The sequence below is a fragment of the Lathamus discolor genome, chromosome 4 (assembly GCF_037157495.1).
Source record: "Lathamus discolor isolate bLatDis1 chromosome 4, bLatDis1.hap1, whole genome shotgun sequence".
NCBI classification, from domain to species: domain Eukaryota; kingdom Metazoa; phylum Chordata; class Aves; order Psittaciformes; family Psittacidae; genus Lathamus; species Lathamus discolor.
The window spans coordinates 71,574,836-71,602,350 of NC_088887.1; the positions used below are offsets into that span (position 1 = coordinate 71,574,836).

At 39.5% G+C, this 27,515-nt stretch overlaps 1 protein-coding gene across 2 annotated transcripts in view; it reads right to left on the reverse strand.

Moving 5' to 3' along the window:
- Positions 1-24,417, reverse strand: part of ITGBL1 (integrin subunit beta like 1) — a 135,417-nt gene extending 111,000 nt beyond the window's left edge. For both annotated transcript variants that reach the window (XM_065677982.1, XM_065677981.1), the window contains exons 1-2: positions 24,228-24,417; positions 22,806-23,014 (exon numbers count right to left, since the gene is read on the reverse strand). In XM_065677982.1, coding sequence (XP_065534054.1) covers positions 22,806-23,014; positions 24,228-24,325 — 307 coding nt within the window. In that variant the 5' untranslated portion in view covers positions 24,326-24,417. The remainder of the gene's footprint in view (positions 1-22,805; positions 23,015-24,227) is intronic.
- Between the last annotated feature and the right edge of the window lie 3,098 nt (positions 24,418-27,515).

The window sequence follows — 27,515 nt, forward strand, 5'->3', positions numbered from 1 at the left end:
TTAAATGGTGTCCCTAGTTTATAACAGTCTCACTGCCATCATCCTGCCATGACAGCACCTACTACTGCAGCTGTCTTCCCAGCTTATGTGAAAAGTTCATTTGCATATCCATTTTCACAGAAGCCCTAACTTAGAATAACATAAAAATCCAGCCATCTACTGGAAGGCTGGTGGTCCAAAGTGTTTACCTGGTAAACATAAAAGTATACAGAGCATCCAAAAACAAAAGGTTGTGAAAAACTTTGTTTTCTGTTTAACTTATGACTTCCCCAAGTTTGCATCAACTTGCTCAACTAAGCGAGATTCTAAATTGTGCATTTACAGACAGCGTGAAGGCACATATTCTATCCTTCATTAACTTAAAAGCTTTTTCACGTTCCATTACTCATACAAAGATGCTCTCTGGTAACAGTATTCCAACAATGCCTGTTGTGAGAAATCTGGGGCAAATCCAGAAAGTCTGCAGAACTATGAATGGTGTAACCACCACAAGATGACACAAGAGTCCTTCTTCCCCCTCCTCCCTCCAGGACAAATCCTTTCTTCCACCTGCATCAGAGAGACCTATTGCCAAACTCAGGGTTTGTTTTTTTTTTTTTTTTTTTTAAAAAGGAGGAAAATTTAAAAAAGGAAAAAAAAAAAAAATCTCAGAATTCTTGATAGACCTGTAAGCAAAACTCATTCTCCATCCAACTGCTGTGGAAATACTGCTCCTCACAACAAGAATAAATTCAGTTATATAGGAGCTGGATTTCTCCAGTTATCTGCATGCACTCGAGTATAATAATCACCCCTTCAATCCCATGGACCAGACTTTGTTCAGGTCTGAAGTCCAACAGCCAGTAACCGTTTGGCAAGGTAATTATCTGGGCAGCTATTCACACATATTGTTTAAACAGCTACTCTTTCGCATCAGCAGCTTTTAGCTTTCTTTCTGTGGCTCTTCTCCTCACATCAGTTTCAAAGGTCTTCTGTTTGAACCCTCTCAAAAGGCAGTCTCAAGATATTTCCCAGCTGCAACAATACAGAGACAGCCCTACAAAAAGCCTCCTGTAGCCAGCACCTTGTTGCCTCTTGCCTTTTCATACCTCGCACAAGTTCAGAGAGGTCAGTTTCCTTTTGGTGCTTGGAAGCAAAAACGTTTGCCCTGTACTGCCCTGCACTATACCTCACAACTCTCATTTGAAAAATGCTGATGAAAGGCATGAGCACTGCCATTCAAACACTTTACCCAATATTCTTGTAAATCTGTTTTCTAAGGGAGACATGGGTCTGCTAAGTACTCACAAACTGTCTCCTAAATAACCAGCATATATTTTCCTCAAGCAAAACACTTTCGCCACTGTTTTAAAGCCAAAGCCACAAGTTGTTTTTCAACCTAGGATCCGCAAGTACTGCTTGGACCCAGCAAGTAATTCCAATTTGCACAAGTAGGATTTAATTTCCTTCTCACCTCCTCAATCAGCAATCCCAAATTCGCAATGAGGCAAGGCTACACCACCACCTATTGGTGACCTTTACAATGCACCTGTTCCTCTTATTGCAAAGGACAAACCTCTAGGATCATTTAAGGCCCGAACAGAAAAGTAGGAGAAAGCAAGACGATAACGATACAGTGAACCTTCACAGCAGTCTATAAATTCCCTCCCTGCAACTGTCCTTCCCTCGACTGGGAGCGGAAGCAATGGCTTTCTACCACAGCTCAAGTATCTCCCCAGGCAGTGTTTTCTACTGCCCCTCTTTCCACAACTCCCATTAACTGCATTTACGACTTAATGACTGGTTTCTGTAGTACTTCACTTGTATCTTCCCTCCTGGCCTGTGCTCTGAAACAAGCTTCCTACAGATATTTTACTCTGCAGCCTTACGTATGCTTTCCCATTTAAGTGGATTGAACAGCATCTGCCATCTATTAACACATCCATTTAATTTATTTAAATCTTTCTATAATCTGTCAGATTGCTTGGCTTTTCACTGTTTGCAACTGAATATAGTTGAACAGTAATTCAAAAATTTGGAAGTTTATCCATTAGCTTTGTCAAACTAATTGAAGTGCATAACGAAGCCACAAAGGAATAAATAATAATCTTGTTCATAAGTGATGAATTCTATTACCTCAGCTTTCTTTTTCTATTTCAGACATTCAATTTAAGGCTGATTTTTGTTCAGACTTTTATTCAGTATTATATTCACTTCCAATTTTCATATTCAGTAGTTCATTGTATTCATAATTTCCAATGTGAAACCTTTTTAGATACACACAAAGTGTCTACTGTGAATGGTCAGTGCCAATTTCAATCAGTATTTTCCTCTCTGTTCATACAGCCAGTAACTTTGTCAAAGAATCCATAGACAGCGCACCAGTTAGATGCAATCATTTCTTCTTGTTACAACAGCAATTGTTGGTAAATACTATTTTTTCAGGGATTCTTTTACGAGTTAAAGTAACATCCACACATTGGCTATTTTCCATGACAGCCTTGAGACATATGGTCTTTATTCTATGTATGCCTCTGAAAAGAGAAGTCTGGGTGGTAAATGCAAGTCAGTGTTACAAATTTAATGGTGGAAAGAAAATTTTTATGCTTTTTCTATATTTCTTCTAATATTCTTGAGCTTTCCTGGCCTCCTGGACCTATTTCACTCAATCATCAAACCCCAGATCCATTAGCAGAAGATGATTCATGTAAGCACCATTGGTGCCAGTTAAACATATCACTGTTCTAGTGTTAAATTCCCTGAATATCACCCTAATATTGACTCACAAAACTTATGCACCCCATGACAGCTAATAAAGAATAAAGCATCAGCTCTCTCCAGGCCAATGTTGTAAAAGGAGTGCATTCAGTAGACTCGCAGATTTATAGTGGAGATTATTAAGCCTGAATTGCAGAGGCCGGAGGTAGGTGTCCATTTATTGAGCCCAATGATTTATTCTTGACTGAGTTCACCTGAGCCAGAATAACCCATCAAGCCAGCAGGCATTAAGGCACGCACATGTTGGTGGCTTGAACTCAGGATTCTGGACTGACAAAATTCTGCCATTATGCCCCAAAATATACCTATGCTAAGGACACTGAAAAGTAAGAACATACATGATTTCCACAGGGGCTTACTTCAGTTGCAATGCCTTTTGATGTGGTTCTTTGAGCCTGACTGCAGATAGAAGGATGCTTCATTTAAAGCAGAGGTAAGGAAGCGGGAACTCTTAGGTATTTCAGTCATGGGACTCCATTTAAGAGCCTGAAGTGATAAACTTGTAAAACATATTGTTGGCTTTCTTAAAGTATTGTTTCATCTAAAGTTAATATCAGTAAGTATGATTGTTTCTTTTTCTTGGGTTTTTTGTTTGTTTGGTTGGTTTGTTTTGTTGTTTTTTGTTTGGGTTTTTTTGTTTTTGCTGTTGTTATTGTCTTTGTCATTAGAAGCAAAGTGGATTTCTGAGTATTGGAACACTACAGAATTTTTGCTTTCCTCAAAAAGGTTCGGGAAAATGTACCATTGTGTTACTCAACTGATTCATGTGTACAGTCAACATTTTTTAATCATTTTCTGAAAGTACATTAGTGTAAAGATAATGGATGATCTTGAAAGTAATGACTTGGCTTGTCAAGGGTTTTGTTACACTTTTTTTCTGTAATCTATTTCCAAATCAAAACTCTGTACACAGAAATCCCCAGAAGCACCCTATCAGTTCCAGAAGTAAATTATAACGTACATCCACACTAAAGCAAGGTTAGTATTAGATCCCAGAAATATTAGAGAAAGAATAAAAAACTAAAGGTAAATAAAAAAAAAATGGGAAAAAAAGGAAAGCCATTAAGCCATTAACTTTGCAATGAAAACTTTGAACTTGATCATTCCTGCGTGTATAGAAAGTAGAACACAAATCCTTGCTCCTTAGCAGGACAAAAAGCATGGGGCATCCTAGGACTTGTTGGCTTTTAAAAAGTTTACCAGGACAGTGTATTAAGCCAAAAACCTGGATGTGGTGTGCTCTTGTCCTCTGGTGCAAAGCCTAGATACTGTTCCTCCAGCTATTGGTACAAATATGTAAACACATATGTATTTGTTCTGGGAGCAGCTTGCTTTGGCCCAGAAACTATGCACTGTGCTCCTAAACCCTCCAGTGGGTGCTACACACTTTCTGACATCCAGAAAACTTGTGAATCTCTTCATCACCTGCCATTTTGGGACAGGGAGCAACACTGTGTGGTCACACAAACAAGTTACACCCAGGAAACTGGGTAATGCAGCCAGGAAATCATTCACCCTTTATGGGTCATCTCCATCAATTTCCTTGTAGAAGTTTAGTCATGGTCTTAACATCTGGCCTAGTTGGGGAGGCCAGCTATATTTCCCTTCCTCACACTTATGCCACAAGAACAAGGTGTGAAATTATCAAATCTATAGAAACGCGGTATTTTAAAAGGTTTGTTTGTGGTTTTTTTACAGTTAAAAATCAAATTGGAACTCCTAATAAAGAGACAACTTCAGAAGAGGTGAGAGCATCCCACTGAAGGGGGACTGCTTAACTTAGTTTGCTAGTACTGGGGAGAGGCAGGTTTATGGCACCTGCTGTTGTGGCTTCTATCTCTTGGCATTCAGCTTTTCCAGGAAATCAGCTTTTAGTTGTTGCCAAACTGGAACTTTACACAGCAATAAGCTTGCAATGCTATCCAGAACTTTGTAATAATAAAGCAAATCTTGAGCACCTCTTCATATTTACTGAGCAATGAAATATCACACCAGAATTAAAGGGTGTTTCTGAAAATAATTTGAATGTGAATCAGAGGATATTTCAACAGATCCAATGGAGTAATTATAGGGTAGGAAGAGCAAGCTGTTTACCTCCCTGCCGATGGATGAGTAGAGCAAATGGTCACCTAAGTGGGTTTTATTATTTAACTTTTTGCTGGTAGATTGATTCTTGATGTCAGGCTTAAAAGACAAGACCAGAGTGACTATCCAGTAGCAATACACTAGATATATTTAACACCAAAAAGCTTTGTGGAAGTATTCAAAGACCATTTAAAATGGTTTGGTTTTTTTTTTTTTTTATAGAAAGACGGTAAATATTATGTCACACTTATAAAAGGGTGAATGAGACGTGGAGTTTAAGTTAACCTGTTCCATAGTCAAATCGAGCTGGGGCAACAAGATCTTCAAGAAGCAGTATCAAAGCAGCTGGCTTTGCAAGGCTGGAATCAAGTGCTAAAAAACGGCCCTCAGCTGAAGCTCCCCAAAATTTTGAGTCTTGGAGTCATTCAGTTGTCACTTCAGTGACCAGTGGCAACTTGGCATAGTCATGATGAACCATGTCTCTTCTTTTGATTATCAATGGCCTCTTACTAGGCACAAATTCTGAGACAGAGATAGTAGTTTCATGACTGCATCTTATGTTAACAGGGAAATGCTTGAACCCAAGTAATAAAACCAAATTATTATTTTTTTTTATTTAACTTGAACGATGCAATTTGCATGTTCATTCCTTCAGTGTGTCTTTGACTTATGAACTATTAAGGTCTTGCAACTTCAAAAAGGCTTAATTGCAGGACTAAGCAAGTCTATCCCTCTGCATTCTGACATGTACCACGTACCATGTACCACTTTCCTCTTGTTTTCCAGCAGGAGATGCCCAACAGTTCATCACACACTCCACCGAGAAATCCAGGAATAATCAACACAAACCAATTAGCATATACTCAATAGAAAAAGTCAAGTCTACTAGCGGCTTAAAAGGGCAGAGAAACATCAGAAACAGAAAGTAACCTGGGGCAGATTGGCTGATTGTGTGCTAATGAAGTAGGCAGAACTAGCCTAATTAACAGCTCTTCCTTAAAAGACACTCCACAACAAAAATTTTCTGCCTTTGCATTTATCTCAAGGCTTACTTTTTTTTTCTGATATAAACTACAGAGCTTCAAAAAACAGCTCTAAGGATAAAAGTATTATACTTTTAATAAAGAAAATGGTAACATAAATCATTTTAGTTTCATAACCCATCTCATGTCAAAAATTCTTTTTAACTGTTTCTAATTTTTGTCAAATGAGTCAGATGAATTAAACGCTATTTCATCAGAAGTTCAGCTGAACTTCTGTTGATGTTTTTTAGCTTGTCACATAGACATGTTTTGACTTCTTGTTTGTGATGACCCTAAGCAACTCCACAATCAGCCCTCCTACAGCAGGAAGCTGGACCATCTGACCTCCACAAGTCCCTTCCAACTTGAATCATTCTCTGATGCTATTCCAATAGCTTGGCTACAAACCAGACCACTCTTTCCATTTTCAGGATTTAACTGATGCTGAAAAAGATAGTAGAAAGTAAGAGACTGAACAAGACTTACTTTGTGATGGCAAAATATATTATCATGCACTTACAATAAGAAGTATATAGAAAAAGAGATATGCTTCAGAGGGTTTTTTTAACTCAACTCATTTACAACTTCTCCTGTCAAAATTTCTTTTGACCATGAGAAACACACTTTTCACTAAAGCAAAAAAAAAAAAGAAATAAAATAACTGATTGATTCTGACATGTGATTGACTCTTGTTGAGGACTACAGCTGAATTACAGAAAGGAGCACTGAAATTCCTCTTTTTAACATGAATGCAAGTCTGCCTATACTGTTGAGCATGTGACATAATCAAAATTGTGACATAATGACAACTACTGTCAACAGCAGTGGTAAGAAAAGCCTGAAAATGCTGTCTCAACACAGCTGATATTGGCACTCCTGAAGTTTAATTATCCTAATGCTGTTTCATTTTCTGCTGCTTGAAAAAAAAATGCCAGTGTACCCTCTGCTACTTGTATCTAAATCCCTTTTGCAGGTTCTAATTTCAATACAACCACTACAAACACTGCAGGCAAAGTAATCAAAGTTTTGTAGGCAAGCAAAGTAAGTAATAAAGCAAAACACTGTTGTCTTTAATAGATATTAACGGCTGTATCTATGCCTATTTACTTTTTCCTCATTTCATCCACTATGATGAAATCCTCTCTTTCATCCTCTGATGAAATCCTCCTGCTCATTCTCCAGAATGAACAGTTGCCTCTAGGTACCCTCTATACCATTTGATCCAATACCAATGTTTCTGTCAGTCCCCTGTTCATCTGCCAACTGCACAATTGTTTATGAGATTCTGAGGACCAGTTCTCATTACTCAGGAACCAAAAAAAATGTCTTGAAAGTTCATTACAGTACTAGTTTAAAATGTTTACAGAGAGAAGCCCACAAGTCTATTCAGCAGACTGCACAGCTCTGTAACGCTTTTCATTCCCTGGGATGTATAAATCAGAGAGCGCTCTTACGATTTTGCAAAACAGCAAAAGTTATCAAATTTCTCAGTTGTATAAAGCACAGGTGGAAATAAATTTAAAAGAAAACACAGAAATTGAGAGCTGGACTGATGTAAATGGTATGTAATACACCACCTTCAGAAAGCAGCACATATGACCATTAGGTGTTTGGAAAATAGCAGAAAGATTAACTGAAATCTGAATACATCACTAGGACAGCATCTTGAAAAGGAAAAAATATTATATTTCAAGATGCATTTACAGACTAAGTAACTCCTGACAGAACCAATTTTTGTTACATTACCTCTGGAACTGTTTGAAAGCCAGGTATCTTGAAGTGTACCCTTGGCCAACAGAAAAACTGCATGCAAGAACAGCAGAACAGATGATCCTTAAAGCAATATGGATGCGTTATATAATATAATACAAGGAATCTTTGTTTTTAAGTGTTACATCTTAGAACGACAGAAAATTCAGTCTGATTTTTGCATTGATTTGTCTCTATGGAAACCAGAAGCATGACTCTTAATTTTAGATGGTGATGGCTCAATAAGTCACTACACTGCATTTCAACTGCACCTGTTTTAGTTTTCAAACTTAGAAGTTTTAAAAGCCATGATGCAAGTAGTGTTTTTTAACTGCTTATTTTACACATCCTAGTATTTTGGATGGGGAAGGAAATAATATTTTTATTAAAATTGCTTTTCTAGGACATCTATTATCACAAAGACTCCAAAAGTGCCTTTATCATTAAAACATTACGTTGGAAGAAGCTATTGCTGAGGGGAAATGAAGACATTGAACTGTGTTCATTTCCCTGCTTATTGCATTTTAATGCCAAAACATAGTTTGTAATGCCAATACAATATGTTTCAGCATAGCAGTCGAAAAAATCCTCTATTTTGGCTCTCTCCCACATTTTTTCCAGAAATATATCTTGCCTATCCAAGTGTCTAAAATAGGATTTTCCCACCTAGGTGTTTGCCTGGAATGGTGTTAGTATTTTCCTACTGATTTTTGGCATCTGCCAAATTAGTTTTCCCTTTCTATACCACATGCACAATGTCCTCAGGTGCTAGTCTCCTTCATTTGCAGGCTGAATGAAACCACTGGGTTAGGAATTTTGTGAATGTTACCATCACAAAATTAATTCACTTTTTAAAAACCGTGGCTGCTATAACATTTTCCTGCAAAGGAACACTTTGTACTGCATATAGTCTCACACATTCCAGCTGCCACTTGTATACAAAGTCTTTACATTTGTTTCCAGCCTTCGAGCCTTTCCTTCTTCTCACTTTCACCACATTAAATTTCCTGTGTGCATTTTGATTCTTTTTCAAAAAGCAATAAGCCACGGCAGAATGGAACTCTTGGCTTCTGAGACTCGCCAGAAGGTGTTAGGAGGTATGCAGCTAGCCTAATGCTCAGTCTGATCCATTTTTGAAACAGGATTTAAAAACTTAAACTGACATTCAAAATAGAAACAAAAGCTTGAGGTTTTGACATCGCTACAACAACAACAAAAAAAAAAAAACAGGAAAAAAGAAAAAGCATGCAAGGAATTATTATTAAGGAAAGCAAGGAATTATTATTAAGGTGTCAAGTGGATGACCTAATGTTAGTTTTTAGGTAGCAAAGAGACTGTATATAGTGACATTAAAGGAAGGACAGAATTAGCGAAACTATCCATCAGCAGTTCTGTATGAGTCACTAAAAGACATTTAAAACCACTTACGTGACTCACATGAGGAGGAAATGTAAAGCAAAAAGCAAAGAATAGTGTATGGTGAGAATGTCTGCTATGCCAGGACACCACAGGATTCTTTAAAACTGGCCTCCGTCACTACACTTGTGAGGTGAAAATTCTGTCACATAGTAGAAAGGGAGAAACATCACCCCCTAAAAGTATTGTCTTTTCTTTTAAGGTTAACCTAACAAAATCTTTGAACACTACAAAGTTATTTGGTCTTATAAAATACACAGTACAGAAACACAGGTATTTCCCTTAAAGCAGTTTCTGAAATTAATGCTTCTCAGCTGCAACAAACAATTGACTAGCACAATATCAGCAAGACCAAAACATAGCTCCAGGACAGGCTCTTCTGAAGGGAAGTGGGGGACAGTGGGCTAAAGGAAAAGTTAAGCAGCAATGTTTTAATATTTCTTGGATGCAGGAGAAAAGGAGAAGTCTGGGAAAGCTTTCTGGGGAGGGGTGGAACTCCCCATTTCTTTCCTACAAATATCTCAAGAAGTGTGATGAATAACACGTGCCAGGGCAATGCAGGAAAGACCAGAGAGAAAGAACGAAGAAGAAACATTCCTACAGACCTGTTCTGTATGCTGTGTATATAAGCATCACCTTGTTTATAACTGGGTGTTTTTAATGTCAAGAAGGAGATATTAGGGGCAATTCACTGATTAGGGGCATTCCCACAATATGAAAGAAATCAGGTTGATAGAAGCATGTCGCTCCCCACAATAGCAACATCTTTTGACTAGTAATCAATCTAGGTAATGTTTTCAGCTATTACCACAGGGTTCAGTTCATTGCATCACAAGAATGATTATTAACTTTCTGGAGGGTGTAATATTGCACTGAGACAATATAGTCAATGCATATCCTCATGGCAGTACTTAAAAAACTGTCCTATTTCTATAATGTTATTAGCAATGTACTACTACTTGTTACCCTTTTTTTCGCTATCTGACAAAACATTTTTGCGTATTTACTTCCAGTGAAAGAAAGGCAGAGTGGATGTGGTTCCTGTTTAAGTAGGAATTCTGTTATTTGTTGTTTAATGGGACCAACAAGGATAAGGAGTTTCCAGAATATAATTTCTGTCATGGTCTATTTTATCCTATAACAATGTATATCCTATATATACCATTCACTTTCCCTTGCAGTTTTGTATTTTTTGCCAGTTAACCATACAGTCAGTGGTTGACTAAGAATCCATTTATTTAAATAGAGCAAATAAAAATAAGTGTTTCTATTTAATGCTTCCACTGCTAACTTTCTATCAAATGGCAAAGATTGGATAAAAGTGTTTACCATGACTGAGCTTGTTACAGAAGTCAACCAAACACTTATCTTTAAAAATCATTAATTTATGCCTTTCTGTTGAAACTTTAAACAAGCAAGCTTGTTCCCAGGATTGTTCCTGCTTAAGAGACTTGGTAGTGGTCACTTGGAAATATGGTCATTTAGAAACGTGAAAAAGATGCCCATATTTTAGAAAGTATTATAAATATTGCAAAAGATGCAAGTTCTCAGTCTTAAACAGGTTAAAATTAATGGTTATGCATCCCTTTCAATAAATTATTATATTTAGAAACAACATAATGACAAAAACTATGATTATACTACCACAGGTCCTCCTCACTAAGGCAGAACAGCAGGCCCACAATTGGTTTCGTAGCAGCATCAAAGAAAATCCTCCTCAAAGTGACCTCTGGAATAGATCATCTGGTCCACTTCTGTGCCCGGAGGCACAGACAAGTGTCTGTTGATCCTTCTTCACAGATATTTATATATATTCAACCAGTCCTTAAAGCTCCCAATGACAGATTCCACAGTCTCCCTATGACAAGCTTTTTCAAGATGGTTAAACCCAGTTTCCCTCTTGGGAATAAAAAAAAGCAATGCACAGATAATTTGGAGTAACTAAAATAAACCCTAGAATTTCAGTATGCAGTGCCACCTACTCCAGGAAGAAGAAAGGGGTGAAGCAGGGAGAAATGATGATACAGCAGTGTGCACCTGATTTATGCCTATTTTAAAGATTCTGTGGTTTAGATTCATATTCTACCAGGCGCCTCTACAACTGAACAACACCTGCATGAGTAAAGTATGAGCTGAGAAACAGTATTTATTTCATACAACTTCGGTTAACTTCTACAAGGTCAGTGAATACCTCATGCAGTTCAACTCCTCTTGAAGGCATACCTCCACTACAAAAATATAGGCCCGGCACACAAGTGTCATTGGTTTGAGAAAGAGCCACCAGGAAGTGTAAAAAGAGCCAAGGTGGGTCTAACTTCCACTCAGCTCCTCATGGAAACATCTCTTTTGTGAGCCAGAGGAATGGATTAGGAAACTGGTGAACAGCAGTCCTAAGGAAATGGGCCAGATAGAGACCACCCAAAAAGCAGAAAAGGCTATAAGAATGGGACTGGAATTAGAAGAAATTATTTGTCAGTTAGAGATAACCAAATGGTCAGAGTGGTGCTGGCAACCATTGCTCATACAGGAAAAAGTGGAGGAAAAGCAAAGATAACACCTGAAACCCAGGAAAACAGACAACTAGGTGCCCATATGAAGAGAAACTATGTGCTTGTTTTGAAAGAGCTTGATAAATTATGTCCCAGGCAGAGTGAGATTATTTTAATAACCTCTAACTGTGGGTTCCTTTGAGAGGCACCTATGAACTAAAATGAAGTCTATGGTCACTGTATTATTTAGATATCACCTCCACAATATTATGCTGTAAGAATTTAATTTAAAAAATTCCTATGTGGTATGTCTCTTTGAAACCACTTATGGAGGATTCATGCTATATTTTCTGGATATTATCAGTAAATAAATCCTTTATAACCTGCTTGTAATTGCAGTAGACACACATTTGAGCAATTAACAGTTGCATTTAAAATGGGATTTTCTTATTTATAAAACAAAATCCCACAGAACTCATATACAAAGGCATTAAGATAGTGAAGGGAAAAGGGATTGACAATTACCCTGCTCATCCAATCACAAAATCTGAATCTTACTGTTACTTTCCAAATCAGCAGACCATTTAATAAAACTTGGGACAGTTCTGTCAGTGTAACTGATTCCTTAATTAATACAGCAGAGTATAACTCTGAAATATTGGTTTTCATTTATAAGAATATTTCCACACAAAAGTCTCATTTCTGCTAAGTCCAATTCTGCCCATCCCATCTGGATAAAAATTATTTTGGAAAATGCCCTGTCAAACTACTGCTGACTAACATGTAACTCTATTAAAGCACTACAATACACAGAAGAAAAACAAAACAGAAAATCATGTAAATTGTTGTCAAGCTTAAGAGCTCCAAGTTGCACTTTAGAGATTTCATTATTGTTATTACTGTTTTACAATTACCATTTGCAGGTAAATGACAGGGTCTGTATGATGCTGTTGTACTTTTGTCTGCTGTTGAGTAGAGATTCCGGTCAAACAAGGGAAGGAAATGTTGTGAGACCAGTTCTCTGTTGGCACAACTGTGTTGATTTCACTAGACTTATGTCAGCAGAAAACCTAAGCTTCTGTTTATATTTAAACAAAAAAAAAAAAAAAAAAAAAAAAAGCAAACAACCAAAAAACAAGAGAAAACAACACACACCATTTGCTTTTACTAAAACATCTTTTTCAGCTGAAGAGTACAGATGAGTGACAGGATCCACTCCTAAATCTAACAAAGTACATACCCTCTCCAGTAGCTCCCTGTCTTTCTTGTACTGAGGAGCCCAGAACTGGACACAGTGCTCCAAATGTTGCCTCACCGGGGTCAAATAGAGGAGGTAGATCATCTCCCTCGACCTGCTGGCCACACTCCTCCCAGTGCACCCCAGGATGCTATTTGCGTTCCTGGCCGCGAGGGCACACTGCCTGCTTACAGTCAATTTATCATCACCAAGTCCCCCGGGTCCTTCTCAGCTGAGCTACTCTCTAATAGGTCAGCCCCAACCTGTACTGCTGCTTGGCGTTCTTCCTCCCCAGGTGCAGGACCCTATCCTTGCCTTTTTTGAACCTCATTAGTTTACTCTCCACCCAATTCTCCAGCCTAAGGTCTCATTCAATGGCAGCACAGCCTTCAGATGGTGCCATAAAGACCTAGGAATGAAAAGAAAGGAATATGTTTGGGAAGAAGAAGAAAAATTCACTGTATCTAGGGTTTGTGAAAGAACAGGTTAGGCAGACTGGCTCATTCTGCAAAGTTCTCAGATGGATTTTCAGTAGCAGGAGCAGGAAAGACATTGCTCCAAGAGCTCTCCAGGACACACCAGCCTTAGTTAACCTGCAGTGGCTGAAGCTGCCAGGATTGAGATGCTAAATGAGAGCTGAGACAGTTAAAACTGACTTGTATTTTTTTTTCTTCACGTAAAGAATAATTGTAAAACTTGAGCATTTTGCTTCATTAAAAGTATTTCCACAAACATAGACTGTAGGTAAATCCACATAAATGGAGACTAGTTGTATTCAACTATAATTGCTCCTACATTCTCAATTCCCATCTAGAGAAACTGCCCTTTCTCGAGGTGATAGGCAATTTTCTTTCAGTGATAGCTGACACATGTATCTCTCCCTAAGCACAGACTGGGCGTTGTGCTTCATTACTCCTGCTGTGTTTGTGATGAGGATTATCTGTAGCTTGAAACAGAAGTGAGAATGAAATGAAATTCTTCAAAGGATGGTTGTTAGAAGTAGCAGTCCTACAACAGTACTCCAATGAAGTACTTCAAGACCATTTTCTGATTTTAAATACATTTCTCACTGGTTATCTGCTTTCCGCAGAATTTACCTGACTACAAAGGCAGCAGACAAAAAGCTAAGTAAATTTGTAATACTGACTTCTATGATTCTGCAACAGAAGGTCTCAACTTTATTGATGTAATTCTGACTACAGTTGTATAACTCATTCATTGCCACTTGTTCTCTGGTTTAAAAACTGATTGAGAAAGAATCAAGTCAGTGCAGACCGTTAGCATAAAAGGGCCCACAGAAGCAGATTTTTTACATGTAAAGCATATAGCGATTAAAAGACATAATTATGAAAAAGTGTTCAGGAGAACCACACTGCAACATGTTCTCACATGGCTTTTTGTCATGACATCACCAGGTTTCAGCACGATTCGGACCTTTTGCAAGTTATGCTTGTAAAAGGAAACTGGTTGTCATCCATTTCAGTTCTTCCCTGTTCCTGATGTGAGAGGTCAGAATTTTTCCAGCAATTCTTCAAAGCATGATTTTACAAAACACCATTTTGAGGACTGCTCCCTGGAACACAGTCTACCAAGCTTGTCACTGCACCTGCTGTTGTCAACATTTCTCTAGAATCTTTTCATGGTAAGCTTCAACAGACATGAACTTAAAACCTTCTTTCTCTTGAAAAGCCTGTCAGTCTGGAGTATCTTTGAAAATGGTTACTCTTAGCTTGATTAATAAAAGTTATTTCACAATAACTGACCAAACTGATGAGCAAATGAGCAAACTGACCAATTCTCTATGGAACTGATCTCCTACAAATCAACATCCTTCCTTATAGGTGGAACACCTTTAAGCTGGAAACACACTGGGCGTTTTCATAAATCAAAGCTGCTCTCATTTGGATAGTGATACATAGGAATCAACAACTCAGTAGTACGTAATGCACAGATGGTTCTTTGGAAAAGGAACACATTATTATTTGCATGAAATAGTATTTTTAGCATATAAACATGAAAAAAATATTTTTGACACATCCTTAACTGATAAGTTTCACAATATTATATTTTATTCTTGCACTTGATGGGGTCTCAATAGTTTGAGGGTCCCAGAGCAAGACTCAGATAACTGGGCTCTGTTCTGAGTCTCACCATCAGTCTAAGATGATCAGAAGGCATATTTTTTTATCTCTGACCCTCAGCTCCCCCTCTCTTCAGTATCAGAAGAAAACGACACACCTTCTAGTAACTTGTTGCAAGAACTGCAAAGAAAGGTGTATACCAGAACTGGATTGCTGCAATCATTACAGTCCAATGCCATATACCAGACACATTCACGCCATCTGAAGTGGGGCTTGCATTCTTTTCTGCAGGGTGGGAATCTATCCTGCTTGTATAAGCATGGCACTACCAGCTTATTCTACCATCAGCTTGTGGTGCCTAAGAATCCAGTGCGCCCTGTTCAGAGCGCAAGAGAGATGACAGTTGACTGTCTCAAAGATTCCCTAAAGTAAACAAGATAATCATCAGGCTGCTATATGAGAAAGAAGAAAGTGCTTAAATTTCAGTTCTGAACTACACCTTTGGAAAATAGCTTGTTCACAACAGAAATGTATTTTGGACATACAGATTCGTTACTAGTTTAAAAGTCACAGGAATTGCTCACAGGCAAAAACTATGTAGGTGTACAACTGAAAACGCAAATAAAATCTTTCAACTAATTTTTTCTTTTGTAACACATACTGAGTACAGCATACAGGCATAGAAATGAATTGGGTTATGTAATTTACGTCTTGTTCACAGACAAATGCCATTCATTTTTCCCCTCAAATATGAATGCCTGTATCTTCATCTGCTGAAAAAACATTCAAACCATACACCAGGTCTACTTGTACCCAAGAATTTCCGAAAGGGAAAGGAAAAGAAATAAGTCTGAGTGTTTCAGGGAATGAAGAGGAAGAGGGTTTTCTTTCTTTCAGAAGGGCTTCTGGCTTCTGAGACTCAATCAGCTGCACCATTGGGTTTAGCAAATACCCAGTTAGTTTTTGCAAATATCCAGTTACTTTCTGCAAAACATAGTTTAAAACACTTGGAGTGAGAAAATGAGGCATGAAGAAATCTGTGTTACTTGACAATAAACTGCTTCACCATATATACTCCCCACATTTCAGACAAATTAATGGATTAAGGTAAATTATTCACATTTGTATCTTGCTTTAAATATATTACCAAGCCTGTAAATTAAGCCTGACATTTCAAACATCAGGAAGCAAGTCCTTCAATTGACATTGAAGTATAAGTCCACTGGAGAAAAACGTAATGAATGCAAAATGAAAAGATATATCATGGTGCAAATGCACACTATTAGTGGTAGAGAGTCAGATTTAGCATTTCTTAACTGTCAAACATTCAACTTTGAGATTTAAATAACTAGTAAATGCTTTTAATTAAATAGGTAATTACATGTAAAACAGGAAAAATACTTAAAACCAACTATTTTTCGCATTCAATAGTCTCTACCTGAGGATCGTGAAAGTTAGCATCCCCAGTATTTAAAATTACTGATATCACCTGGAACTGCCAGAATTGGAGCTGCTGGAAGCAGAGGACTGGAAAGAGCATGACTGAGGAAGGTGGACTGTGGCAGTCTGTTTGGGGGATGGAAGGATGCTCCCAAAGCCCACTCACATCTCTCCTTGTCCCCTGCATCACTCCCAGAAACACAATACTGGGACCAGGTGCTCCAGATAAAACTGCAGCAGCTGGAGCAACAGCGTTTGGCTGTAATATTTTCCAAATCACAAACCCCTATCTGCAAATAAAGACTCACTCTATCACTAGGAAAGGAAGCTTTCAAATAGCCTTTTAAAATATTGTATAAAAGAAGAACAGTTTTCCATTACGTACTCAGACATAGAACAGAAGAGTGGAGGAAAACATACCTCACGGTCTGGATATGTGTCTTTTTAATCTAGAATTATTGCTATGTGCAGGGATTGCAAGTGGGTTGGCCTAAAATAATCCTCTCTTTCTAGGGAAAATTAAAAAATATCAAAGAAATCAAAGGAAAAAAAAAAAATCACCCCCAAGCCCCCAGATTCCAGCTCCTTCACCTTTGCCTTGTTCTACATGGTCTCCCCAGCTCCAAAGGAAATTTGACTCCAGCAATACAACTGTGGTACATCACAAAGTAACATGTCCTCCCTGTACCACCATATACTTCAGTTAAAACACCAATCAGTTCCAGTACCACATACATACTTTGGGGTCTTTGTTTGCGTGGAAGCCAAGCATCAGTCCTTTCTAGGCAATTATCACCTTTTTACCTGGAAGAGCAATAGCAATGTGTTCTTTCCTCCTAAAAAAACTCATGGAAAATTTTTAAATCAATGACGCGTTCCTTGTCGAGACAAACTACCTGGGAACACCTGCACCGAAAGGTCTACAGTCCAGTGGCAGAAGCGATAGAAGTTCAAGTCCCTCTAAAGGACCACTTACGAACAACAGAACTTCAAATAAGCACAGAAAATCTTACCAAGACAGTCAGTTTGTCTGACAAAGGCTGTCATGAGAACACTTACTGAAACCCATCTGCTGATGGAGCCTGTAAGACCATTAATACACTGTTCTGTAACATTAAGTATACCATCTATTTCCTATTGTCCATATTTTTTCCATATTAATGATAATGAAACTCAAATGTTCATAAAATGACTCAGTCTGTGAAAGCCAGTCATAAAGGTTGTGCTTTCAAATAAATGAAGACTTCGATTCACTATCGCCTGTGAGTAACATAAAAATTCAAACCCACTTCAGAACACTTACTTACATTGTCAAAACTTGTGCAAAGGTTTGCTTTTCTCTGCAAAAGATAAGCTTGTCAACCCAAAATAAAGAAGGACAAAAGGTGAAGGAGATGCTGCTCCCTGTCCTGCTTTGTTGTTCGTGATGGCATGATAAGCTGCATTCCAGCTCTGCTAGGTGCTGCAAATAGCCTCTACTTCCACATGCTCAGGAACTCACTTTTAGTTTTCAAGCTAGCATGTATTTTCCATGACTAGTATCTGCAGATAAAGGTGATCAAAATGAGGACTAGGCAAATAGTTTAATAAGATACTTTTAAAATGCTTCCCTTCCAATAATCTCCCTCCAGTGCCTTTTCCTGAGCTTTCTCATCATGCCTCACTCGCAACTGCTATGAATAAACACTGCATTTGGAACTACAGCAATTGTAAATGTACATAGGCTACTCGAGTTTGCCTAGATCAGGCACCAACAGCATAAAGCTGAGAATAATACAGTCATGCTTTGTAAGTTTGCCAGGACCTCGTGCGCTTAGCAAGTCAATAAGCACACAATGAGCGCTATGTTACCACAATTTCACTTCTACTAGACTCTGGGGGACCTGTTTTGAGCTAAGTATATATGCTATTATCACAGCTACACACCCCTGCTTCACAAGGAAATGTAACTTAAGCTAAGTTCTGAAATCTAGCAAACCAGTTCAGAGAAGAAACACAACCTCCAATTTCATGAGTAACCTCCTGCCCTATTTTTAACTTGGTCCTTTTAGGAGGATGTGTCCAACAAGCACATGTGCCACAGCTGAATCTTCGCAAACATGACCTCTTTCAGAGAAGAGACTTACACCTGTTCTCAAAATCCAAGGCTTTGAATTTCACTTTGGATCAAACGGCAGTCAATGCAGGTCACAGACTGGCTTTTCTTCACTATTTTAGCAAGAAATGTTGCTCAATGAAAAAACAGCGTGTCAGACCTCCCTTCAGCAGGAATGAAAAGGTAGAGTTGTTAGGGCATTTCCAACTCAACTAAGATAGTTCACTACTCAGCAGTCCTCAGCTCAAAATGTTCTCCAGATTGCATTCTCCATTTTCTCTCTCCAATGGATATATAGGGCCATATATATAATAAAACCACACGGATGCATAACTATGTATTACATCAACACTTTAATTTGAATTTATCTTGTATCTCTGCATCCACTCCCTGTCAATGTAATTTTTCACTTCTGTTCTCTGCATAGTTTAAAGCCTTACAGGGTGGAAAATAATGGCATTGATATCTTTCCGTCCTTCGCATAGCTATGATAACACTTGCGGCTGTGAAAAACTACAACTAACACTGCCATTACATTGCTGAACTAGTCTCAAAATAGGTACAGCACTTAGGAATCTACAGCTTTGGAACAGAAATGGAAAAATCTTTCACTGGCCTGAACAGCTGCAACAGAAGTTCCCCAGCAACTGCTTATGGCAGTGGTAAATCATGCAGTACCACTATAGTGCGGCAATTATGGTAGGTGCAAAAGGTATTTCAGTCGAGAATAAAAATTGTTTAGAAAAATCTTAATAACTATGGAAAAACAATAGCAATATAGTTCTGAGCAAACAGGAACCTTCTTCCTATGTTGCTCTCTGTGCTGTCACTGAATCGTTTCTGCCTCTCGATCTCACCAACTATGAGCAGCGCAATCATATTGTCTCATGTCCCAGCTGGCAATTTCCATGGTCCATTCTCTACGAATGGACCTAGTGTTCCAATTCCATTTTGCCATGGAAGTCTGCACTTAGTTTACTTTTTCTATCATCATTAATCAGAAGCACAGTAAAAAAATGTAGCATAAAAAAGAGAAATAAAATTCACTAACATTGATTTTCTTCTCTACAGCAAAACCACAGAAAAAGGTATCAAGCAGAGATGTGATAGGAATCAGTGCTGCATTCCACTTTCCTTTACACAAAACACAGGGTCCACTTATGCTAAGAAAGCTTGAGGCAATATGAAACTGTCTGAGATTAGAACTACTATTTGCAAATAAACAGCAACAAATACACTGCCTGACCTGAATAAAGAATAAATCCTTCAGGGTTTTGAATCAGTCTTCCTCCTCTTAGTCCATTTCTGTGAAGACCAGCAGCAAATAGCAAAATAAAGATGTCACCAACACTGCAAAGAGATTGACAGGATTGGGAGTCTTCTTTCCTCTACACCCTGCGATATGGCAGGCAAATATAAAAGCCATTGAGGAAGACAGAAAACTCAATTACTTGACCTACAGAAATTCATTTCTCTCTTCTTTGTTTCTGACTCCATGAGATATCACCTATTGCTTTATCAATCTCAGTGGGATACAAGGCCAAAAAAAATGTTGAGAATTCCCTCTAAAGCACCTGGAAACATCATGGAAGGGAAACACAGCAAAGAAGTCTCAAGGGAGAGTAAAAGGACAGAGGCATTTGCATCTGCTCTTTTTCATTACTCATGGCAGAAGCTCTTTCTCATTGCTTACAGAAGGTGATAAGAAAAAGCAAATCTTCTCTATCTTCAGCCCTTCCCTCTCCAGAATATGGGTGTCCAATGACTGGTCCAGAAGGTGGATCTGACCCAGGAAGTGCATTGAAGATAATGAGCTGAATATTCAGCGCCCATATATTTTGTTTAGCTTGGGACAAGAGAGGGAGGTAGAGGTATGTCTGAACTCACTGGCAGGGAAACACAGTTATCTTTGGCACTCGTGACTCAAACAGCTCTGCTTGTCCAACTCTGAATATGAACATCACTGGTGATTAGACATCAGTCACTTGAAAAAGTCTCACTCTGTCAGCTTGAAAAGTAGCTTGCTTGAAACAGCATTAGTCTCAAATACCATGGCTCTCTAGAGGAATATTCAATTAGCATCTAGAAGTTCTGCACGTGGTACGCATCAGCGGCTATTGTTGTACTCAGCAGGAGAGACCCACAACAAAATAGAACAGCAAGTGACAAAATAAAAATAGGAAAACAAAAACAAAACAGGAAACAGGAACAGAACTGCAGGAACACATTTTGGCTATTCACCTAGACGAAACACAATTTCATCGCAGAGTCAAAGAACGTGCTCAAAAATGCAAAGAAAGGGAACTATGTCATACATGGGAAATCAGTTTGATAGTGTAATACTAAGAAACATCAGAGATGCGGTTCACTGAATGGTTGGGGATGGGGGTGTTAGTCATACAATATAAGGACAAGTCTCCTGCCAGTTATATTAGATCTGACCATCTTTTCCATGTTCCTCTCCACCCACATACACACAACCCTAAAGATAAGTGACTAAAACCGTGGGTGGGAAATGAAGATGGCAAGCACAGCCAAAAGGAGGCATTTCCCTGTCTGGATCCAGACCTCATGCCCCAGTCCCAAAGGAGTTACCCAGGACCACTCTGCTGCAGGGAGAATGCTGGGCAGCCCTGGACTCCAAGAAAGCCAGCGGGACTTTCAGCACCATTGTAGAGAAACAAACCAAACAAGCAAAACCCATAGGCTCTTCACAGCTGTTTTCCTACCCATGCCTTTGTACTGAATTTTTTACTATGTTTTTTTTTCCAGAAGAGTGAATTTAAACGATTTGACATCTCAGAGGTAGCACGGCTTCAATACTCCAGCTACAAAAGGTGTCAGCTACAACAAATGGTTTTTAAAAAATGCTTAATCACTTGACATTCACATCTTCGAACTGCTGCATGAAGGGCTACACATAAAGCTGAACACTGTTACAAATCTCTTGGGTTTGTTTATTCTGTCAGCACCCCTTTTCACGAAAGCACTGGCAAAACTTGCAGCCACTGCTCATGACATTAACAGGAAAATAATGCTGGTGTTTGTAGCAGAATATTACAATTGAAGGAACTTTCAGTTTCACTTTATACAATTACCCCAGCAACAGCAGCAAGCATACTGAAATCACACCACCGATCAGCAAATTCACATTTGGGACAGCAAATCACTGAAATGATCGGTGGACCACCAATATTTCTTATGTACCTTGATTAACACTGATAACTGCAGAGTCTATAAATCAGTTTCTCCACAAAATTCTAAAGTTATAGGTAATAAATGCAAACATTTTTCTTAGAATCTCATCCTTGATCTTTTCATGTTATTATTGGACTTCTTATTCCTAGCTACATTGTTGCTAAAATAAGTTGCTCTTTTTTCCTACAAAATTTGCCAAACCCACTGCTGGAATGCATTTGTATTGTCCTCTTACTAGGAGAATTCCTGTAACATTCCCATTGACCTAATTGCAGCTTTTGGCCTGAAAAGATGACACGTTTGTGTGAATCTGGTAAAGCTGTTGAAGCAAATACCAGAAATGAAGTACCCTTCTGGCCCCCTACATCAAGCTCCAGGCTGAATCCCCTTAGGAATGTGATGGCATTTCTTCTCCTTGCGTTTTTCTAAAATCCTACTCTAAGCTGCTTAAAAAAAAAAAAACAAACAAAAAAAAATGTCCAAAATCTGACCAAAATAGCCCAGAAACTTAAGTAAAGACAGATGGAAAGATGAAAGAGTGATAATGCTTAGATGCAAACCAAGCAACATGTTCCAACAACTGGCAGGGGCTAAATTCTGTCCCAAAAATGTATGCTATTTCATCTGTCATTAAAAAATACTGTGTCAGTGGGGAAATCTCTGAAACCACAATACAATTGCATTGTCTTAAGTCTCTATTTGGAAGCATCATCATTACATCAAGAAAACCAGAGTTTTCATATTTATACACCCTCAGTGTGGTACTTGCTGCAGCCAACCTTCTTCCTCATAGCAGCAGAAGAAAACAAATAATTACAGGACAAAACTGATTGTTCAGATATAGTTTAAAGTGTTGGTAAATACCGTGTGCCATCATCAGGCAAGCAACTCAAATGCAGTGATATTATATGAAAACCACATGCAATATTGTGTCCTGTATTAGATTCCAAACACAGTTTGCAGAGATTCCCAACCCAAAGCAACGCCTGCCTTTGCTCCTGCTGCAGATGAAGCTCATGCTGGGCGAAGTCCCATTTTATAGCAAAGAGAGTGCCATTGACTTGTATTCTATTATCTCGTGAAATCCTTGGATGTGCCCCCAATCCCATTTAGAGTCATGGTGCAGGAATACAAATATAACTGTGTTTCTTCTGTATCAGTGTGCTGTGTTCCCAACATATTTCTGGCTGTAATATACGCTTTTAATTTTCTGAGTTTCTGTTGCAGCTTCCTTACCTGCACAGATCTTCCCATCGTAGGTCTCACACATCCAGTCGTGGCACTCACACAGTGGACCATAGTATTTGCCAGACTCAGTCACTTGGCAGATGCAGACTCCACACTCACATCTGCCCCTGTCACTGCACAGCTTTCCCCCTGGAACACGGCACCTGAGGTCTGACTCAGTCCGGGATAGCCGGCATGAAGGACGACCCAAACCACTCCTGCAGAGGACAGCAAACAGAACAAGCTGTGGTCAAAGCCAGTGGCTGCAGCTCAGAGCTGGTCTGATGAGAGCTTGGCTCACGGGCCACCACACTCCTGCCATGGCTTCAGAATATTGTTTTAAATGTTACCAGTTTAGCTGTGCTTGTAAACTACTACTTGCCTCAACTCACCCAATTTTCTTCTCTTTCACCAGAAATATCATTGCTACCTGTGTTAATGCTTATATAGTATTCTACTGACCATGTTAAATGAATTAGGTTCATCATCTTTTTCATTATCTATATCTGGTATATACACATATACCTCTATAGTTTGTCTATCATGAAACATTTTAATCTGAATTATTCCAAGATGCTTGGAAAAGATGCATACATCCAAACATCTACGTAGCCTAACAGGAATATATGATACCAAAAAGCAAAACTATGGTTGATTCTAATAAAATACATTGCCAAAGTAACCTTTCTGGTTGTCAGATACATAGGATCCATGCTTTCATCAGAAAACCAAAGTAATCATTGCTTTCCATGCAATAGTGTAGTTTGTTGCTGTGGCTTTAGTAAAGTCAGCAGAATCTGGATGCTAGATCTAAAGATTTGCAGCTCTGCCATGCAACTGTACCATGTACTGGAGCACAGAGAGATCATACACAGGGAAAATCACACACTGCTTCATCAGGAGCTGGACTGTAGGAAAACAGAACAAAGGGCTGGCCAAAAAAAAAGTGTTCACAACACAAGGGAATACCGAGGATTCAGGTGACTAGTGCCTGCACTCCTCAAACACTAGATTTTGCAGGCTCTGGAGCAAAGGAGGTGCTGGCTCTAAGATGCAGGCAGGTGCTGGCCCTCGTAGAGGAGAAGAGCAAAGCGCAGTGTACCTGCTGCGCAGGAACTCACAGGGGTTTGTGCTTAGGCGCCTGCTCTGCTCGGGCAGCAGAATTTAGAAGTCCAGATCTTCCCCCTTCACAGCTTTAAAGATCTCCACCTTGGGCATGAAATACAGCATTGCAAATGACCCCCAGTGCTTTCACACCACCTATTTAGGCTCCCAGTGACCCAGAGCGCTTCCCCCAGTGTCACTTTTAAGCAGACAGAGGAAGAGCTCACAAACCGCTCCAGTGCTCCCTCCACAGCCTCAGCCTCCACACCCCTGACACCTCTTACATCAGTCACAACCGCCCCCCAGGACCTTCAGAGCCAGACTTACCGCAGGGGCAGGGGGCCGGCCGGCGGCGTGAGATTACCGGCCGGCAGCGAGGTGACCAGCAGCAGCGCCACCAGCCCCAGCAGCCGCTGTGCGTACATGGCGCAAGCTGCCCTACTCCTGCAGCCGGACAGCCGGACAGCCGCCGGACAGACCCGCCGAGCGCGCACAGAGCTGCAAGCTGGCCAAGCCCGGCTCCAGGGCTGCTCCCCCCGTGCGGCAGTGGCTCTGATTAGCTGCCTGGGAGTGGGATTTGGGCAGCACTCTGGGAGGGAGGCCGGTGCCAAACCCCGAAGTTTACAGTCTAGGCAGGGAAGTAATTAGAAACAGTCGTGCAGCCAGATGGTTTATTTTGATGTTTTAAAAGTGACCCGTTCACAGATGTGAATGAACTGTCTAGTTCTCAAAGTGCAGGCACCGTAAATATTTGAGGTATGTGCTATCCCCCTGTCCTTTGATGGATGGCTGCTTGGGATAATCTGTGTGTGGGAAATGTGCACCGCTGAGGAGAGACAGGACCAGTGCTCCCAGCTGGAGCATCCCTGCCTGGCTGGCAGAGCACCTCCCTCCTCTCTTTTCCCTAAGGTTACCTGCTCAGACCATCGCACTGTGTGACACTACAGGCTGCCAACCTACAAATTAAAAACCTGAGCAAATTAAAAAGTATTAGTAGTTAGCTGTTTCCTGGTGCCTCATTAAAACAGGCAGAGTGGTGTGAGATTTTGGAAGGGCTTTAAAACTAAGCTAAAATGAGGGATAGAATCACAGAATCATAGGATGGTTTGTGCTGGAGGGGACCTTAAGATTATCTAGTCATCCGCAGGGACACCTTCCCCTAGACCAGGTTGCTCCAAGCCCCATCCAACCTGGCCTTAAACACTTCCAGGGCTGAAGCATTCACAACTTCCCTGGAGAACCTGTTCCAGTGTCTCACCACCCTCACAGTAGAGAATTTGGCAGGAATGGCCATGTGCATTTCCTTATGCTACAGAAATGGTGCAACACTTTTTGATCCCTCTGGTTGTCCTGTGAAATTATGGACTGCCTGATACTTCACTGAGATAGAAAGCCTTTAAAGAAACAAACCTTCACCACAAAAGATGGTAGGATATATGTGTACTAGTCTACACACACACACGCTTTTTTAAATCACGCAGCTGACAGAAGAAACTTTCACTGGTTCCAGAGCCTATATTGGAGATTAAAGCCCTCAGCTCTCTCAAGATGAATAACTCTCACTTTATTTTCATATTTATTATCTGGTATACCACAGATTATACTGTTCGAGAAAACATTTGAAGATTTGGTAAAAAATCCTTTGACTTTACGTAGTGAACTTCAGGGTATAATTCTACCGATTCATGTAAACATAACTAGTTCTGCTAGTGATCTTCCTGAAAGAAAAACATCATCAAGCATTTGACTTCGCTGTGCAGGTCCCAGAGATGCCAAAAGAACATTTAAATTCCAGTTTGGGACTGTAAATCCAGGTTTTACTCAAGGACCCATTCAGTTAGAGTACAAACTTTCACTGAAACATAAAAGAAGAGATTGGACAAAACTGTTCCATTTGTAAAAATACATTCTTATTCCATGGAGAGATACAGGTTAAAATCAAACATGATTCCAATGGACAAACACAAGACTTTTGTCTTCTTTTAATAGGTTGTCTTGAAATTGTGATATGTAAAACATTGCTTTTGTAATGTACTATCCCCTGTCTGACATACAAACTTGCCCTAAAATATGAGCAAGTAGAATTAGGATGTAAAAAGATCTAAAGGCCTGTATTTAGATATACTGTTATAACTATACTACTGCATACTGTAAGCAAATTTTTAACCTTTTTTTCTGCCTTTTATAGTATATTTCATATTGCAAATATGTTACAGAATTTTCTCATGCAATGCATCTGGTAAAAACCCTGTATTAAGAGTGATCAGTTGGATTCAGTCTTGCGAATGTTTGCAGTTGTGCTAACCTCGTGCACCTGACTTACTTTGATGGATCTAGTGAAAGGGTGAGTAATATTCGCAGGCCTTTATTTCTGACAGTCCTTGAGCTTTGAAGTCCATGCTTAACGGACTATATGTTCTATCTGTGAGATAGCTTTTCAAATTTATTTGTAGTGCTGCAATTCAAAAACACAAAAACAGAACAAAACCACCCTAAACAAACCCTTAGATTCAAAAAGAGAGCACTTTGAAGAAAAATGTGATTGTCAGAAATTGTACTGCCAGAAGTCTGGAGTTAGAGAAGAATAAATAGAAAGCTTTGCATTTTAAACAATAGCATTTCCCTTTTGGCACTAAATTATTGTTAACCCACAAACTAAAATGTTGCCATCTGTTCATTTTCCTCCTGTTTCCTTGTGCAGACTGGTGCTAAGAGGTATTCACAAGACCTTCAAGCATCCTGCAAACTATACCTTCAAATGAACCAGGAAAAGAAATCCATCATGATATGTTGACCTTATCACGCTCTATTTTTTATTTATGTACATTGTCAAGGTGTTAAGTGGTACACACCTTTTGGCTGTGGACCTTTTGAATTTAGAGAAGGCACAGTTACACAGGCCAAGGGTGAGGTATTTGAAATGCGCACCCAGGGCTGAAGTTTAATAATTGCTTTTATGTGTATGTGCCTCTAATACAGTATCTTGTTGCTCCCTTATTAGATTTTAACCTTTGCTCAGATTTATTATTTAATCATTTAAATCTACAATGTTTGTATGCATGCATGTATATGGTGAGGTGCTGGCATAGGTTGCCCAGAGAAGCTGTGGCTGCCTCATCCCTGGCAGTGCTCAAGGCCAGGTTGGATGGGGCTTGGAGCAACATGGTCGAGTGGAAGGTGTCCCTGCCTGTGGCAGGGGGTATGGAACTACAGGGTTTTTCCAACCCAAACCATTCTACGATGTATATATATGTACATATGCACACATAGAATCATAGAATCATAGAATAGTTAGGGTTGGAAAGGACCTCAAGATCATCTAGTTCCAGCCCCCCTGCCATGGACAGGGACACCTCACACTAAACCATCCCACACACGGCTTCATCCAACCTGGCCTTGAACACCGCCAGGGATGGAGCACTCACAACCTCCCTGGGCAACCCATTCCAGTGTCTCACCACCCTAACAGGAAAGAATTTCCTCCTTATATCCAATTTAAACTTCCCCTGTTTAAGCTTTAACCCGTTACCCCTTGTCCTGTCACTACAGTCCCTGATGAAGAGTCCCTCCCCAGCATCCCTATAGGCCCCCTTCAGGTACTGGAAGGCTGCTATG